Source organism: Dromiciops gliroides, chromosome 3 (genome assembly GCF_019393635.1).
Source record: "Dromiciops gliroides isolate mDroGli1 chromosome 3, mDroGli1.pri, whole genome shotgun sequence".
Taxonomy (NCBI): Eukaryota; Metazoa; Chordata; class Mammalia; order Microbiotheria; family Microbiotheriidae; genus Dromiciops; species Dromiciops gliroides.
This window is the reverse complement of record NC_057863.1, coordinates 85,586,378-85,603,813: the sequence shown is the minus strand read 5'-3', so window position 1 is coordinate 85,603,813 and position 17,436 is coordinate 85,586,378. Positions and strand designations below refer to the sequence as shown.

Sequence of the window (17,436 nt, the reverse complement as noted above, 5' to 3'; positions counted from 1 at the left end):
AGAGAGAGAGAGAGAGACAGTCTTGTTCCCATTCCCTCAAGTGTGCTTATGAGATCTGGTTTCAGTTCCCGGGGGGTGTAAGCCTGAGCTCCCGTTACCAGCCTCCTGGGCTACTGCGTGTCTGCCTCTCTCACCATGTAGGTAGCTCCCAGGTTCGGGTTACCTGCCCCGTAGCTCCAAGCCCGCGCCCTGGTGCAGCGTGGCGAGGCCCGCGAAGGAGCAGGGGGGAAGCGCCGCGGCCCCTTTAAGAACCGGGGTAAGGCCTGGCCCCCGGGGCTGCGGGGAGCAGGGAGTGCGCGGAGCGCGGCGGCGGCAGTGGAGGAGAAGGAGGAGGAAGAAGAAGAGGAGGAGGAGGAGGAGGAGGAGGAGGAGGAGGAGGGACGACTTCGGGACCTGGGCCACAAAAGTTTTCTGGCCCCCTCCTAACTCCGGGGCACGACCCACCCGGGCATCTGCGCGGCCCCCGTAGGAAGGGGGCCTGCTCGGGGCCGGGCACACAGGCTGCCCGGCCGGGAGTTTCGGTTTCGCGGGGCGCCAGGAGAGGAGCCGTGGCCGGGACATGAGGAGGGGGAGCCGGCGGCGGCGGCGGCGCGGCGTCCCCGAGCGGTTCGGCCTGCACTTCACCTGAGCGCCGGCCGGAGCGGAGCCGGGCGCACCGGAGCGCAGCGCAGCGCCTGCCCAGGGGCAGCACCTCTGCGTCCTGTCCCGCGCGCTGCCAGCCCTTCCCCGGCGCACTCAGCCCCCTTCCCTGCCCCGGGGCGCCGGGCTTCCCGGCCCCACCGGCCCCACCGGCCCCACCGGCCCCACGTGCCCGAGCCCCCCGCGGGACGCGAGGAAGGCGGGGGAGCCGCGCGCCCCCAGGTGGGCGTGCCTCCGGGGACGGGGCGGACACACCTGTTCCCAGCGCCGCCCCCTCCCGCTCCCGCTCCCCTTGACCTCCAGCCTTAGCCAGGGCCCCAGGAGTCCGGGCAACCCCGCTTCCCTCCCACCTACGCCGGGCCTTCCCCGCCCTGCGCTGTTGTTCTGGTTGCCGGGGTGTCCTGCACTGGTGACCGCTTGGCGAGGATGAAAGTGACCGTCTGTTTCGGGAGGATGGGGATTGTAGTTCCCTGCAAGGAGGGGCAGCTACGTGTCCGAGACCTCACCCAGCAGGCTCTCCAGCGCTACCTCAAAGCCAAGGAGAAGGTAAAGCCAGGCTTTGGGTGGGAGGACCACTCAGGGGGGTGTGTGGAGCAGTAGCGGGGAAGGGAGTGCGGAAAAGATGCCACTCCTTCCTCCCCACGCCACCTCTCTACCTGGGGAACCCCCAAACACACTTGACACCTGTCTGATGCCATGGGTGGAGTCCAGGTAACCCCCTGGAACTCCAATCCAAGTGTTGGGAACTCCAAGGCCTCTCGGGGCATAGGTCACAGCAGAGTTATTGGCTGTTCTCTATGCCCTCAGATTTTTGGAATCTGTATTTCATTTTACGTCTTTGGGGACGTCTTTTGGTTTTTGTGGTTTAGGAGTGTTATGATGATATAAACTAAAAGACCTGGATTTGACCATAATACTTTTTCAGCCTCCTTTTCTCTCTTCTTCCCCAAGGAAATTATTGGTATCTAGAGTTTATTTGGTCTAGGTAATAGATGTTTTTTGCAAATAGTGTTTCAACCTCTAATTAGGCTGGTTTTCAGTGACTTGCAGAAACTCTGGTAGGAGGATGAAGTAGTTATACTATCCCATCCCCCCCCCCCCGCTTTTTTTTGAGAAAACGGTTCCAGAAATCAGTGACAAGTTAGAACTAGTGTTTCCATATCATGTTAAGGTGTGTTAAAGTTTGTTTGTAATTAAAAAAGGTTAAGTTGAAAAATAAAACCTAAGGTAAAATAAAACTCTTAAAATTGAGGCAGCGGTGGCTCAGTAGATAGAGAGCTGGGTCTGCAGTCAGGATAGACCCAAGTTCAAATCCTGTCTGTCTTAGACACTAGCTGTGTGACCCTCGGCAAGTCACTTAACTTGTTTGCCTTACACTGAAGAAGGAAATGGCAAACCACTCCAGTATCTTTGCCAGGAAAACCCCAAAATTTCCCAGGTTATTGGTATGCTATGGTCTTCAGCGTCATGAAGAGTCAAACAGCACTAAACAACCACCTACCTCTTAATGTTTCAGCACTTTTTTTTTCTTCTTAGGGTCCCTTTAAATTCACTCTTTAAATATTTTATTAATGACCATAGGGATTCTGTGATTCTAGGAGTTAATGTTCCAAGGGCTCTTAGAGTCATTTTTTCTTCACTCTTCTCCCCCTCCCCCTTTTAAAAACCAGATGAGTAAACTGAGGTGTCATTTGTCCATAGGTTATACAACTGAGCTGGGATTTGAACTTGGGTTCTCTCGCTCCAAATCAAAGACTCTTCCCACTACCTACATCTAACAGGATAGAATGCAAGGGCAGTTCAGCATAATCACTTATGCTGTGTGCCAGTCCCTGTGCTAAGCATTGGGGCTACAAACATGTTTTTGAAAGAAAGAGAGAGAGAGAGAGAGAGAGAGAGAGAGAGAGAGAGAGAGAGAGAGAGAGAGAGAGAGAGAGAGAGAGGAAGGAAGGAAGGAAGGAAGGAAGGAAGGAAGGAAGGAAGGAAGGAAGGAAGGAAGGAAGAAAGAAAGAAAGAAAGAAAGAAAGAAAGAAAGAAAGAAAGAAAGAAAGAAGAAATGGGTTCTGCTTTCAGTTTTGAGAAGGCGAAGTTCTCTCAAGAAATAGAATGTAACAGAAAGCATGGAGATTAGTATAATACAGGTGAAGGGAGCATGGGAGAGATGAAAGTGTTCAAGGTAAATTTGAGGAGGGTGAGAACTCTGTCATCTGGGGTCAGGGAAAGCTTCCTGGAGGAAGGGGCACCTGACCTGAGTTTCTTTGAAGGAACAAGGATCTTAAAAGGTGGAGCTGAGGAAAATGTGCAGTCCAGGGTTGGAGGAAAGTTTTTGTGAATTCAAGGGAGACGGTAACTCTAGTTCAGAGAATATAGCTTAGCATCAACTTTGACTAGAATAAAGAGAAGCAGCAGGAAATAAGGGTGGAAAAGGTAGGCTGAAGTCAAATTGTGGAGGCCCTTACATTCTGGGTTCATGAATTGTATTTCATCCTGTACGAATTAGGGAACCCACTGAAGCTTCTTCAGCAGTTATACTTGTATTTTATGTATGGTTGGGTTTTTGTTGTTGTTGTTGTTTTCCAGGGCAATGGGGGTTAAGTGACTTGCCCAGGGTCACACAGCTAGTAAGTGTCAAGTGTCTGAGGCCGGATTTGAACTCAGGTCCTTCTGAATTCAGGGCTAGTGCTTTATCCACTGTGCCACCTAGCTGCCCCTATACTTGTATTTTATAAGTATTATTTTTGATATCTTTGTGAAAGATGGATTAGAAAATGAAGATGTAGGAAGATGAGGTGAAAAATGATGAGGACCTCAGTGAGGGTGATGAAGGGGACTAAAGTTATGATGGGTAAGTTTTTATATGAATTCAGCTGTACAGAGATTCTTGAACTAGAATATTAGAGAATCTAGTCCCGGGAAGATTCTGTTTCTAGTGTCTTTGAATGTCCCCATGGCTGTGTGGAAGTGAACTTTTTATATTTTAAAGACCAGAAATCAAGTGGATGACATACCTCTAAGATATACCCATACATCCCTCACTCTCTGTCCACTGAAAGTAAGTTTTCATACTGAATGACATAGAAACAAAGTACTACTTTAAGGAATGTGTTAGATGTCAGAGATGCATTTCATGCTGTTTGGAATAAAGTCATAGTTTGGAGAATACTCTAGCTCTCATGAATATTAGATAGACATTTGTTAAATGCTTATGGTTTGGATCCCCTTCTCCTAAGTGTGGGAAGCACTCTGCTAGTCATTAGGGTGAGTGGATTAATTAAAACACGGTCTGGTCTCCTCTCATGGAACTTACATTCTCTTTGGGGATGTGGAACAAATAACTATGAGGGGGTTTACCTGGAGCCATGGAAACTTCTTTAAAAACTATTTTGATAACTGCATTTCAATATCATTGGTTTCCTTTGTTGTCTTACATATCCTATTTTCTGCATTTAAAAACATCATTCTGAGTGAGAAGTCCTTAGTCTTCACCAGACTGCTAAAGGAGGATCTAGGATCCTAAAATGGTTAAGAGGCCAGTTAGGAATTGGAAGTTCAAGGAAGACTGCATAGAGTAATGGCATTTGAATTGGATCACAAAAGCATTTTTAGGGGTAGAGAATGACATGAACAGTTAATGTAATTTAATAAAAATTTAACTCCTTACTGACAATAATTGATAAAATCTTACCTTTGTATATAGTCTTTGCCCTTTTCAAAGTTCTTTGATTTAGCTTTTTTTGATACATCTAAAAACTGACCTGGGCAGGACATGTATCATTATTCTCATTTGACAGATGAAGAAACTGAAGCTCAGAAAGGTTAGAATGTCCTTTGGTGCTTAGGGTCTTATAGCTAGTTAGTTAGTAGCTGAGTTGTGACTGGAACAACCCTGGTATTTTTTTTAATATTTCCACTCTTATTTTCATCATATTCTACAGCCTCCTCTCATGCTGACATGTCAGTCTGTATAAAGTGTACTTTCTACGCAGCTTTCAGCACTCTTCAAATTGTACATTAATGGTGAAATGTTTACTGTCCTGCATGGTTAGAATTGAGTGTTGTTTTTTTAACTTGGAAACCAATTATAATGTCTGAGTTCACATTCCACCAACTTTTGAAAGTTGCCTACAATTAAATGAATGTTGCCTACAAATAAATTAAATGAGCTTCAAGCAAATTTTATCAGAGGATTATTTTGGTGAGTTTTTTTTTCATTACTATTATAAAAATGATTTGTCTCATACGTTTATAGGGCTTAGGTATGGAGCTGTCCAAGTCATAGGAATATGCTGTAATAGTGAAGCATATGATTCACAAAAAACACCAATACTGATTTTTGTTTATTTTTCTATTAGATGATATTTAGTGAATTATAATTTGGTTTTAAAAGGCACTAGTATCATTGGCATTCTAGACTCAGTATAATTTATAATATCACAGAACACATTATAATTGCATTGATCAGTTTATTATAGTTACCTGACATTACATTTTTTCTGTGTTTATATTTACACATCAGTAAGTTTGACATTTAAAGGTCACCTGCGGCTTATAAAATGCTGATTTTTTTGCATTTGTAAAATCCCAATTTTAAAAAATAGCAACTCTGTTTTCCAGTTATCTCCTCCAAAAACCCCAAACCAAAATCCCACTCCTCTTCCTAAAGTTCTTGAACCATTTAAAAAATGCAAGTAAATGTTCCATACCAATTGATATTTTCAATGACTAAAAATTCACAAGTACATATAAAGGATGTATCTTCCATTAGTTATGTGTAAGTAGTAAAGTAGGGAAGTAAAAGAACAGTAGTAATGCAATTTGGGGGAAAAAACCATTTTTTAAATTAACTTACTCTAAATCAGGAGAAATTGTCAAATGTCTCTCTTTCCTCCCAGGATTTCTAAAGTTATATATTGATCCTACTGAAAAGTAACACCCTGTATATATTCTGAACTCTTTTAGCCTGTGCATACATATGAATTTCATTGATAGGAAATTTGGGTTACTTTTATATAAAAAAGTATGTGCTTAAAACTAACTCAAATAAAATAAAACGCAAATCATCTGTAGGCCATCCAATTTTTTTTAAAAAGTCATTGCTGAAAAGAGAATTAAATATTGGCACCATTTTTTTTTGGTAGAAGGGTGCCAAATAATTGCATTGCGTTAAAATGTAGAAATTTTATATTAGTTAACTACACAAAAGATGGGTCCAATTGTTTGGACTCCTATTTTATTATGTAGGTTATATAGACCATAGAAAAAGCAGTCTTGTTTCTGAGTAGTACCTCAGGCTTTTTTGTAATTTGATTTGAACTTTCCACATGAAAGCAGAATAAAATTATGTGCACGATCTTGTAGGCCATGGATAAAGAGTGCTATAAAAAGACATTTATGGGGAGAATAAGCATAGTAAATCTCTGTAGTTCAGGGGCTTAATTTAATAGACAGTCAAGTTTAAAGATTTAGGATAGGAACTAGATTTCTAAATAGTTTGGAAGCTAAATGAGGCATAAAGAAACTTCAGGATTTTGTGGGCAGTGTGAGAAAGGCATCAACCACCTGCTGAGAAGAAACAAAGAAAACTGGTATTTGAGGAATGTAGGGAATAGTCTGAGTCAGCAAGAGATAAGACCAGAAGTAGATGGGAACATAGATTGATGGAGAGATCCTGGCCAAGACTTCAAAGGTAGAAGAAGCTTGAATTATGGGTACTGAAATTTGGGGGTAAAACTTATGCACATGAATCCTTGCTTCCAAGTTAGTTGATTGGTGAGTTGAATTTGGGTTCTCATTTTGACAAAGAGTACCACAATTGCACTAGAATAGAAGGAAAAGGGAAAGCCTGGGAAGAGAAATGTATGGCTTACAGATAGCGTATTCATGATTTTATTCTCTTGTTAAGATGGTACCATGCGGCTGGTATATGAAATCAATTGAAGTAGTTAGTATAGCACCTTGTATACAGTGGGTGTGTAATATTTGTTGATTTGAATTGCTTTTAAATTGATATGTTGTTGTTGAGCTGCGTCCAGCTCTTTGTGACCCCATTTGGGGTTTTCATGGCAAAGACACTGGAGTGGTTTGCCAATTCCTTTTACAGTTTGTTTTACAGATGAGGAAACTGAGAAAAAAAGGGTTAAGTGACTTCCTCAGGATCACACAGCTAGTATCTGAGGCTAAATTTGGACTCAGGTTTTCCTGACTCCAGTTCCAGAGCTCCACTTGCCATGCCACCTGCTACCTAGTGAAGCAACTCATGAGAGGTAAAGTAGGAGTGAAAGGAAGGTATAGGATGCTTTATAGACTTTTTTCTTCTCGAGTATACTGAACAAAACATAGTTAGGACAAGTATGGTAAGGTTGAAAGCTCACAAGGAAGAAAAGAAATCTGTTGAAGAAAGTGTTTTAGATGAATGGGAGAATAATATATAAAGGTAAATTTACAAGCTAGTGGGCACAGTGACATAGAAAAAGGTCAGTTGCCAGATTGTTTTCAAGTATATATTTTTAAACACATCTCAGAAACTTGTCAGACCTTTTGTTATAGGGTCTATTTAATCTGCTTAATAATGCATCTGCTTTATCAGTTGATAACTTTCTAAGTGAGAAAAGGCTTACTTCTAGAACTCTGGCTTAATAGTAAGATCAATATCTTAGAAAAGTTGTTGATGTAACAAATAAGACTCCTCTTTATTTAAGGATCATATTGTCTGGGAAGTGCTTTTAAGGGTAAATGAGTCTTTTTAACTTTTCATGTGTCTGTACCATTTTCTCTCCAATTATATTATATTTCTGTGTATCACTCACTGTGTCCTAACACATACTAGGCACTCATATAGGTTCATTTGATTTATGATTGGATAAACTTAAGCCTTTTTGAATTTCCTAGAAGGATAACACGTTGTGATCAACTGAAGAGAACATTAATAACTCAGCATCAATCAGTGGGACATGTGGGTTAGTGTGGTTTACCAGTGGTGATGTTGGATTTGTGCAGATCCATTCACAAACCATAGCTGAGCACTTCTTCTGACCCAGAGGTAGGTATTCGGGAAACTCTGCCTGACAACACTTGGGAAGACAGGAATCTTCAATATTAAAGAAAAATTAAGCTGACTCCATTGGGGAAAGAACCTTCAATCTTGGCCTCATTGGCAATTTGCCCCAATGTTTAGTTAAGCAGTCATTGATTACTAGTGGGATCTGTGATGGTGACTCCTATAACCATGTTTAAAGGAATTTAGTTGGGGGAGAGTTTTTCATTTTCTAATGTCGTTCTTACTTTCACATTCTTGTTGACATTGTCTTTTGCCCTGCTTTATTAAAGACTTTGTTGACATAAAGGGAACTTTGTTTACTCTAACCTCTGAAAACTCCCAGGAAGAGAGAACCTTCTAAGACTGAATAACCTGAAGCTGGGCCAGGATGTTTGTTGAAGTATCTACCTTAGGTTGGTTTTTTGCCTTAATCAAGGAAGCTCTGGCATTCATCCTTGCATGGAAGAGAGAGTAGTTAAGGAATAGAGCAGAATATGAAGTTTTGACCAACCTTTACAATGTGGTTTGAATTATTGCAGATTTCTTAGACCTCTGACAAGGCCATATTAAATATGGAAGTTCAAAAAGAATTTTTAAGCCACATATAAGTTACTGTTGATTTGTTTGTTTTGGACTTTTCTTCACTAGGGCCCTTTTCCATTAGTTTGAGGCATCAAGAATTGGTTCTTTTTTCTCCTTTTACAATAGTCATACATTTATTTTGCCTAAAGTTAGTAATATGGAATGGAGAGAAAATAACAGTACAAAAATGTCTTTATGTCTATTTTCATCCTCTGTATGACAGATGTTTTGACTTTCCATGGTGTCTTTCATGAAATTGGACTTGGCGTTGATGCTTACAAGTCCAAAGCCTTAAATTGTAATCCTAGCCCTGATTTTTACCAGCTATATTACCATGAACAAGTCACTTCATCTCTCAAAGAGAATGGTCATCTCTTATGCGATAAGTAACAGAACATGATAAAACACTTCAATTGTACCCCCACCCCACCCCATTTCCACATTTTGCTGTGTTAAAGGCTTATACTTCTAGAATGAAGCTAATTTGCATTAAGACTCGTGCCATATTAACAAAAAGGAGGCTCACTCCTTGTCTTTGATCTTTATAGCTTATTCTGTCAGGTAAGCACTGACAGACAAAAATGTAGGTACATGGGCTTCTTCTTTTTTTTTTCTTTTTCTTTTGCAGGGAAATGAGGGTTAAGTGACTTGCCCAGGGTCATAAAGCTAGTGTCTAGTGTCTGAGGCTGGATTTGAACTCAGCTCCTCCTGAATCCAGGGCTGGTGCTTTATCCACTGTCCCACCTAGATGCCCCCATAGGCTTCTTTAAGAAAATGAAGAGAACCTAATACAGAGAGAAAGGTTAATGGAGTGGGCAGAGCTCTAACCTGGAATTCAGATGACTGTGTGACTTTGGATGTTCTGGGACTCAGTTTTCTCATCTTTTGTTAGAGCATTAGACCAGATCAGGGGTCTTGACCTATGGTAGTATAATGAAGCCTTCAGACCCCTTGTCAGAATCATGTTTTTAAATGCACAAAACAAAATGCATAGGGTTGTAAAGGAAACCAAATATATTTAAATACAGTTTTCAAAACAGAAACAATGTAGGGATCCTAGGATAAGCCCTGAACTAGATGATTTTTAACATTCTTTTTAAGTCTAATCAACACACATTTATTAAGCTCCTGCTGAATGCTAGGGAAAACTTTCCTGAAGAAGATGGGACTTGAACTGAGATGTGAAGAATCCAAGGAACCCAAGAAGATCGAATCCTTGTATTATGGAGAGAGAACTGTGAAGAAACTTAGTTGAGTGCTGTTTTCCACTGTAGGAGAAATGACCATTTTCAGGTTTTGTTGGTTATGGATGTTGGAAATTTAAATTTAGAGATGTACCCTCCATTTTTGTAATAGCTATCTAAATGAATTTCTTAAAGGTCTTTTTCCCCAAGCATTTTTTGCAATAAATGTCTTAAAGAACTTTAAGAAAGTCTTAAGATCATCTTTTAAAAGTCTGTATAAACTGACATTAGGGAATTGAAAAGGAAACTTCTTGTGAATCCTTTCTGTTAAGTAGGTAATATATAATCACACCTAATTTATATTTTATCAGCATGATTATTCTTGAGTTTTCTGAAAGCAGGATGTACCTTTTTATTATGTATTTTCTTACTCTAATGTGATTAAGTATTAGACTAACATCATATTCTAATTCTTTTTAATATTGATAGTCCACAGTCAGTAGACTTTACAATGCTTTGTACTTGGAATACATTGTCTAATACAAACTTTAAGATTTGTGAGCTTGACCAAGTTATTGTCTATCTGAGATTCAATAGGAAATACTTTGAGTTTTCAAAAACAGAACTTTGTAATGGTTTTTCTATAAGGATACATGAGATATATGGCCTTTATTACATTATTCAAGCAACTTTTTCTTTTCACTCTTCTTATTAAGGCTGTATAAAACAAAGAGTTTTGGTAAGTCATTTAATTCTCTGAGCCTTAATTTCCTCATCTATAAAATATGCATGGTGACATTACCTACTTCATAGGGTTGTGATGAGGAAAGTGTTTTTAAACTGAGAAATGCTTCGTATAAATAGGAGAGATTGTTCCTTTACTAAGAACTCATTTTCTTTTGGGGAGGTACTGTATTCATTTAAAAAAATAAAATTGGTAGTTCCGTTAAAATCTGATTTTTTAAAAAACTGACTTTAAGCTCATAGGACTAAGGGTATAACATAGACTGGATATAAAGTTGGCAGTTTTGAGTGTGGAATGTCAATTGTCTTTCTTGAGGAGGAGAGATGAAAATTGGATCTTGAGAATTACTAAAGGTCAGGGCTTGGCCAGAAGTAGGTTGGCCTAGAAATTCTTGTAACTTTATAAATCCTTGGAAAAATTGAGAGCCTGACTTATTAGTCATTCTGTGAAGATAAATTTTTTTTTCCTTTGTCATAACATGAATTGTATTGAGAACTTTTAATATTAGGTTCTGGGTTCCTTCTTTTTTTTGTGGGAAAGAGACAGCAGTAGACAAATGGATAAACAACCCTTGCCTTTGTATTTATAGGGACCTACAGATTCTGAAGAATACAGCTTGACAAAGATATTTGATCTGAAACAGCCCTACATAGATCTTAGCAAAATGAAACAAAATGCTCATGACTGCTTCAGAGTTCTTTCCAGTCCAAGTTTGATTTCATATTGTGTAAATTCCTTTTGGTTTACATTTTAAACTTTATTCTTTTTTTGTTCTAGGTCATTCATGGATACACCTCATTGAAAAAAAAATGACCTTTTTATTTCAACTGCAGTGTGTTGTCAGTGTTTGGCATTTTTCTGGCTTACCATGACTTTTAGGCTTTTGCAGTAAGATGTGTGGGAGAAGCTTGTTGATTTCCTTTTGTACTTCCCACAGTGACTGTTCCAAGACTTTCCCAAGTTGTTCAATCCTTTAATTCCCTAGTTCTTAGCAGATGAGAAATGGAGACTATTTGGCATAAGCTTCCTCAACTTTCCTCTTTGGTTCAGGATGTATTTGTATCTATAGTTTATCCTCTTTTCCAGGGTTGGGACTTTTTGTTCTAAGTAGGTAAAAAATGTTGAGAAGTGATGTGAGTGAAATTCATAAGATTATGGATAAAATTGGGAAGATGAACAGTTTGTGCACCAGCTTCTGGGATATTGGGATTAGGAAGCACACTTTGAAAACAGAGTAAGGTAAATTAAGAATGTCAAACCTGCTTCATAAATTAATTACCTCCAACAGACTGTAGAATCAATATAATTTGATTCAAAAAAGGGCTTTTTGGGGGGACAGTGGATGAAAAAAAGTTTCTGGTTTTTTGTTTATTTTAAATCTTTTTTTTTTCTTTTCGGGCAATGAGGGTTAAGTGACTTGCCCAGGGTCACACAGATGGTAAGTGTCAAGTGTCTGAGGTCGGATTTGAACTCAGGTCCTCCTGAATCCAGGGCCGGTGCTTTATCCACTGTGCCACCTACCTGCCCCCCAAAAAAGGGTTTTATTTAGGTAGATTTATGAATGATTGCAGCATAAATGACTCAAAGAAAATCTGAGCTATACCTAATCTTTAAGTTGAAAATCAAGGTGGACTGCTATGTTCCTCATTGGAATGTCTCCTGGGTCTTCTGTTGAAAACAAATTACTGGGAAGGATGGATTTTGGGGTTTGATATAGTGTGCCAACTTAAATGTTCATTTCATATGGTCAATCTGTGAGTTTGATTGGAACAAAAAGTTCACGTAGAAGGGTAGTAGAAGGTAAGGTGGAAGTCAGATGGTGGGGGCATCTTGAATGTTAGGCAAAGGAATTTGAATTTTGTCCTATAGTTAGTAGAGTACAATTAAAAGTAATATAAGTAAAATCACATTTTAGGAAGAATACTCTTTGTGTAGTGGTAAGAGTGAGTTCTAAATTTGGAATCAGGACGTAGATTTCATTCTTGAATGTGCTCCTTACTAGTTGTGTGACTGGGCAAATCACTTCTCTTCTAAGGGCTGAACTAATTAAATCTTTGCTAAAGTTCCTTCTTATGATCCCAGTCTGTTAAATCTATGTAAAATGGATTAGAAATGAGACCAGAGATAGGCAGTTCAATTTGGAGCATGAAATTATAAGTGCAGGGACCATGGACTGAAGTCATAAGACCCTAGGTTCAAATTCTTCCTCTGATGCTATAGCCTTCCTTTGTATTGGAGCTTCTGGGGGTCCTTCCACTACTATGACCCTGTAGCTAACCCAGGCCTATTGATAGTTTCTGTCATACCTGTACAAGTTATAAAAATTTTTTTATTTGTCCTATAGTGTTTAAAATGAAATTCAACAATTCAAATGGTTGGTGGAATTACAGTGAGTAGAAAGTCAATTTGAATTATGTAAGATCAGTGTGGGATATAGAGTGGAAAGACTAGCAATTAGAGAACCTGGGTTCTCGTCTTGTCTCTGCTTATAATAAGCTCTCTGATCTTGGGTTAAGTCATTTAATCTTTCGGGGTTTCACTTTTCTCATCTCTAAAGTGAGTGAGTTGGACTAGATAACCACTTGAATATATTTTCAAGATTTAAAAAGAATTATTGTTCTCAATCCATGATTTATTGCATGGGAGTATATATATCTACATCTACATCTACAGATAGACACACAGACATATGCACATGTGTGTATGCATGTCTATGTATATCTATGTATATATCTGTATACACAACTAATAAACAAATTTCTAGGTACATAAATGTGTGTATGCATTATAAAAATATATAAATAGATGATAAATCTACTTAACATATGCATATGTATAAATATATGTAAATGCATACATGTGTATATAATTGTATAAATATATGTACACATATGTACATACATACATACACACATATGTACATACATATACACACATATACACACTTTATGTATTATAGGGTCCCTGGAACTAACTTTTATTTTTAGGAGAAATCATTTTCATTTTGTTGTTGTTGTTGGTTTTGTTTCCATAAGATTTTTAGATCCAAATTTTTTCTCCCATCCCCCAGTCAGGAAGCAATATGATATAGGTTATATATGTACAAATCACACTAAACATATTTCTGTGTTAGTCATGTGTTGAAAGAAGAATTAGAACACAAGGGAAAAACTCAATAAAGAAAAAAAACAACAACCAAAAAGTAGAAACAGTATGGTTCAATTTACATTCAGAATCCACAGTTCTTTATTCTGGATATAGAGAACATTTTCCATCATGAGTTCTTGGAATTGTCCTGGATCGCTGCACTGCTGAGAAGAGCCCAAGTCCATCACAGTTGATTGTCATACAATGTTGCTATTACTGTGTACAATGTTCTCCTGGGGTCTGCTCACTTCCCTCAGCATCAGTCCACTTAAGTCTTTCCAGCTTTTTATGAAATCTGCCTCCTCATTATTTCTTTTTTAAAATTTCTTTTAATTTTTTATTTAAAAAAAACCTATTTATTTGTCTTTGGTCATAAACTGTTCTCCTTCCAAAGATCTGAAAGATAGACTATTCCTTCCTCTCCTAATTTACCTAAGGTATCACCTCTTATGTCTAAATCATGTACCCATTTTGACCTTATTTTAGTATAAGGTGTAAGATGTTGGTCTATGCCTAATTTCTGCCATACTATCTTTCCATTTTCCCAGCAGTTTTTGTCAAATATTGAGTTCCTATCCCAGAAGCTGAGTCTTTGGGTTTATCAAAACTACATTACTAATGTCATTTACTACTGTGTCTCCTGTGCCTAGCCTATCCCATGATCCTCCACTCTATTTCTTAGCCAGTACCAGATAGTTTTGATAACTGCTGCTTTATAGTAAAGCTCCAGATTTGGTACAGCTAACCCACCTTCCTGTGCATTTTTTTCATTATTTCCCTTAATATTCTTGACTTTTTGTTTTTCCAGATGAATTTTGTTATTATTTTTTCTAGCTCTATAAAATAATTTTTAGGTAGTCTGATTGGTATGGCACTGAATAAGTAAATTAATTGTAGGTAGAATTGTCATTTTTACTATAGTAAGCTCTGCCTATCTATGAGCAATTGATATCTTTCCAATTATTTAGATCTGATTTGATTTGTGAAAAGTGTTTTGTCTCCTCATTATTTCTTACAGAAAAATAGTATTCCATTACATCCATATACCACAACTTGTTCAGCCTTTTCCCAATCGATGGGCATTCCCTTGATTTCCAATTCTTTGCCACCACAAAGAGAGCTGCTATAAATATTTTTGTACATGTGGTTCCTTTTCCTTTTTCTATGATCTCTTTGGGATACAGATCTAGTAGTAGTATTACTTGATGAAAGGGTATGCACAGTCCCATAGCAGGAAAAATCTTTTTCAAGGCTATTGTGATGAATAGATGACTGGTTGGTAGTTATCAGTAGCTATATCTGTGCAAACAGTATCTTTATTTTTTTTTATTTTTTTTTTTTTAGTGAGGCAATTGGGGTTAAGTGACTTGCCCAGGGTCACACAGCTAGTAAGTGTTAAGTGTCTGAGGTCGGATTTGAACTCAGGTACTCCTGACTCCAGGGCCGGTGCTCTATCCACTGCGCCACCTAGCTGTCCCTAGTATCTTTATTTTTGTAAAGTTCATTTACTCAAGACTTTTTCTTCATAGATAGTCACATATTTTCTCCCTAATTAGATTGTAAACTTGATGACAAAGATTAATTCTTCTTTGATATCTCTGTAATCATTTGTATAGTTTTATGTATACAATGGGTATTTAATAAATATTAGACTGTCAGATTAATATAGATTCTGAATTAGTGTGGATTTGTACTGTTCCATATTTCATATTACCTCCACATATTATCCATTACTTTCAAATTGGCCTGCTAGCTGTTTCCTGTATACAAAAGTCCATTTCCTACCTGCAAACCTTTTCATAGTCTGTTTGCCAACTCTAGAATTAATGACTTCCTCCTTTCTGCTTGTAGAATCCCAAGTGACTTTTAAGTGTATCTCAGGTGATGCTGCTTACATGAAGAGAAACCTTTCTTGATCCATCTGTTAGGAATGCCTTGAACCATTTGTAATTGCTTTTATTTCCCATAGTAGAATATAAGCTCCCTCAGGGCAGGAAATGTTTCCTTTCCTTTTTTTTCTTCTTCTTTGTTTCCCCTGTGGCTAACTGAATGCTACACACATTAGGTGGTAGAATAAGTGTTTGTTAAATTAATTGATTTAATAACTAGGTAGAACAAATGAAGACTTGAAGAAGCTCCTTGGAGCCAATTCATACATCAAAATTATTTGACTCCACGAGGGGAGGTTAAGTAGAGAATTCAGCCATGAGCTAGTATTGCTATGAAGAGAAGTGTTGAAACAGGGAGATGTGTTCAGCAATATCAAGAAAGATGCCCTGTATAAGGTCCAATCCAGCAAATGGTTTCCTGTTGATGGTAAGCTTCTCCTGAAGGTTTCTCTTTCCATAAAAATAACTTCATGGATTCCCAGATTACTTCAAAGTCTCACTGGAGAAATTTGTAGCAATATTTAATAGATATATCTGGCCACACACAATGGAAAAACAAAAAAAGATTTTCCAAAAGTATATTTTCTATATCATGACATTTACCTGGAAGGGACAACCATCATTGCAGCCTATCAGTGTATACATCTCAGACAAGTGGTGTGATTGGGCAGTAAACTGGGCCTGAAATTCAAGGAGATTGGGTGCAATCACATTTGAGAAATTGCATACCACGTTCAGAGTTCTTAAATAACAGATGCACAGAAACACAGAGCACCTTGTTGGTGGAATTGCATTACTTACCCATATGAGCTTGGGCAAATCATTTTACCACCTAGTCCTCAGGTTCCTCATTTGTAAAATGAGGAGGACTAGATGACATATTGAGAAGTTAGGAAAGATTGAGGTGCATTATTAGAAGAAAATCGTGGTCAGATAGTGAGTCTGAGAGAAAAGATTGCCAGCCCAGCTGCTAAATTAAGACCTTCTACTACCAAAAGAACAAAAGGAAAGCCTTCAATGCATCAGTTGGATTCTCTATAGAAGAATTTATAGGAAAATAGGAACCTGAATCACATAGGATGAGAAGAAAGAAGGAATTGAGACCTGGAGCAGTAGAAAAAGTATCACACACTGTTGAAATCCTAGATCAACCGAAACAATAATTTCATGACATTTTACTTCTGTTTTTTGTATTTGGAGGGGCCCTAGTAGTAGTGAATGTGGTTGAAAAGTAGGCTGTAAGGAATCTTTTCTGTCAGCATATGTGTTTGCTTAATTTTGAAGTCCATCACTGTTTTTAGAGGGTAGTAGTTTTATTTGTGTTTTTTCATTCCCTGAAGTTAAAGTATAGATTTTTAACCTAGGGTCTGTGAATTTAAAAACAATTTTTTGAATAACTACCTTAATATAATTGATTTCCTTTGTAATTCATGTCTTTTGTTTTATACATTTAAAAGACACATGCATACGCTTTTTCATACTGCTCCAGGGGATCAGTGATATAAAAAAGGTTTGGAACTCTGAGCACTCTATCCCCAAGGACCTGCATCATTGCAATATGGTACCCTTTGCTGCTGTTGGTCAGTCAGTTGTGTCTTTTTATCAAAGACAGTAGAGTGATTTTCTGTTTCTCTCTCTAGTTTATTTTGCAGATGAGGAAACTGAGACAAACAGGGTAAGTGACTTGCCCAGGCTCACACAGCCAGTAAGTATCTGAGGTCAGATCTGAACTCAGGAAGAGGAGTCTTCCTGATTCCAAGCCATGTGCTCTATCTACTGTGCCACCTAACTGCCCATTATGGTACTCTAGGGTGGAGTTAATATGCATAATGATGATTGTGGGATTGTAGTGAAAGGTTAAAGTTTGACCCGGTATATATCCCATTTAAGAAACCAGGGAACTGAATAATATATTTTGAGAAGGCTTCCATCCCTAAAATAGTTAAATCTATTTTGTGCTTAAACAGTTAAGCTTTGTGCATCTGGAAGATTCAGGGCTGGGAAACAATGCAGTTGTGGGTAATATGTGCATTTCAATGAGCCTTAGTAGAATCCCATCCCAAGTGTTGACCTCTACTGCTTGGGGTGCCTTTGTTATGGGACCCCAATGCTTTTTGGCCTCTTTGCCTTGTAGTCTTCTTGGTGTGATATTTTTCTGCTGTATCTTTTGCCTTAGCTGATTTTCTTATTTTCCAGTCAGAGTATTGGTTTGCC

The 17,436-nt window shown here is 38.6% G+C and overlaps 1 protein-coding gene across 1 annotated transcript in view; it reads left to right on the top strand.

Moving 5' to 3' along the window:
- Window positions 1–843: 843 nt before the first annotated feature.
- The window catches only part of PARD3B (par-3 family cell polarity regulator beta), a 1,353,776-nt gene continuing 1,337,183 nt past the window's right edge, over window positions 844–17,436 (top strand). The window contains exon 1 of the mRNA XM_043998182.1: window positions 844–1,185. Coding sequence (XP_043854117.1) covers window positions 1,066–1,185 — 120 coding nt within the window. The 5' untranslated portion in view covers window positions 844–1,065. The remainder of the gene's footprint in view (window positions 1,186–17,436) is intronic.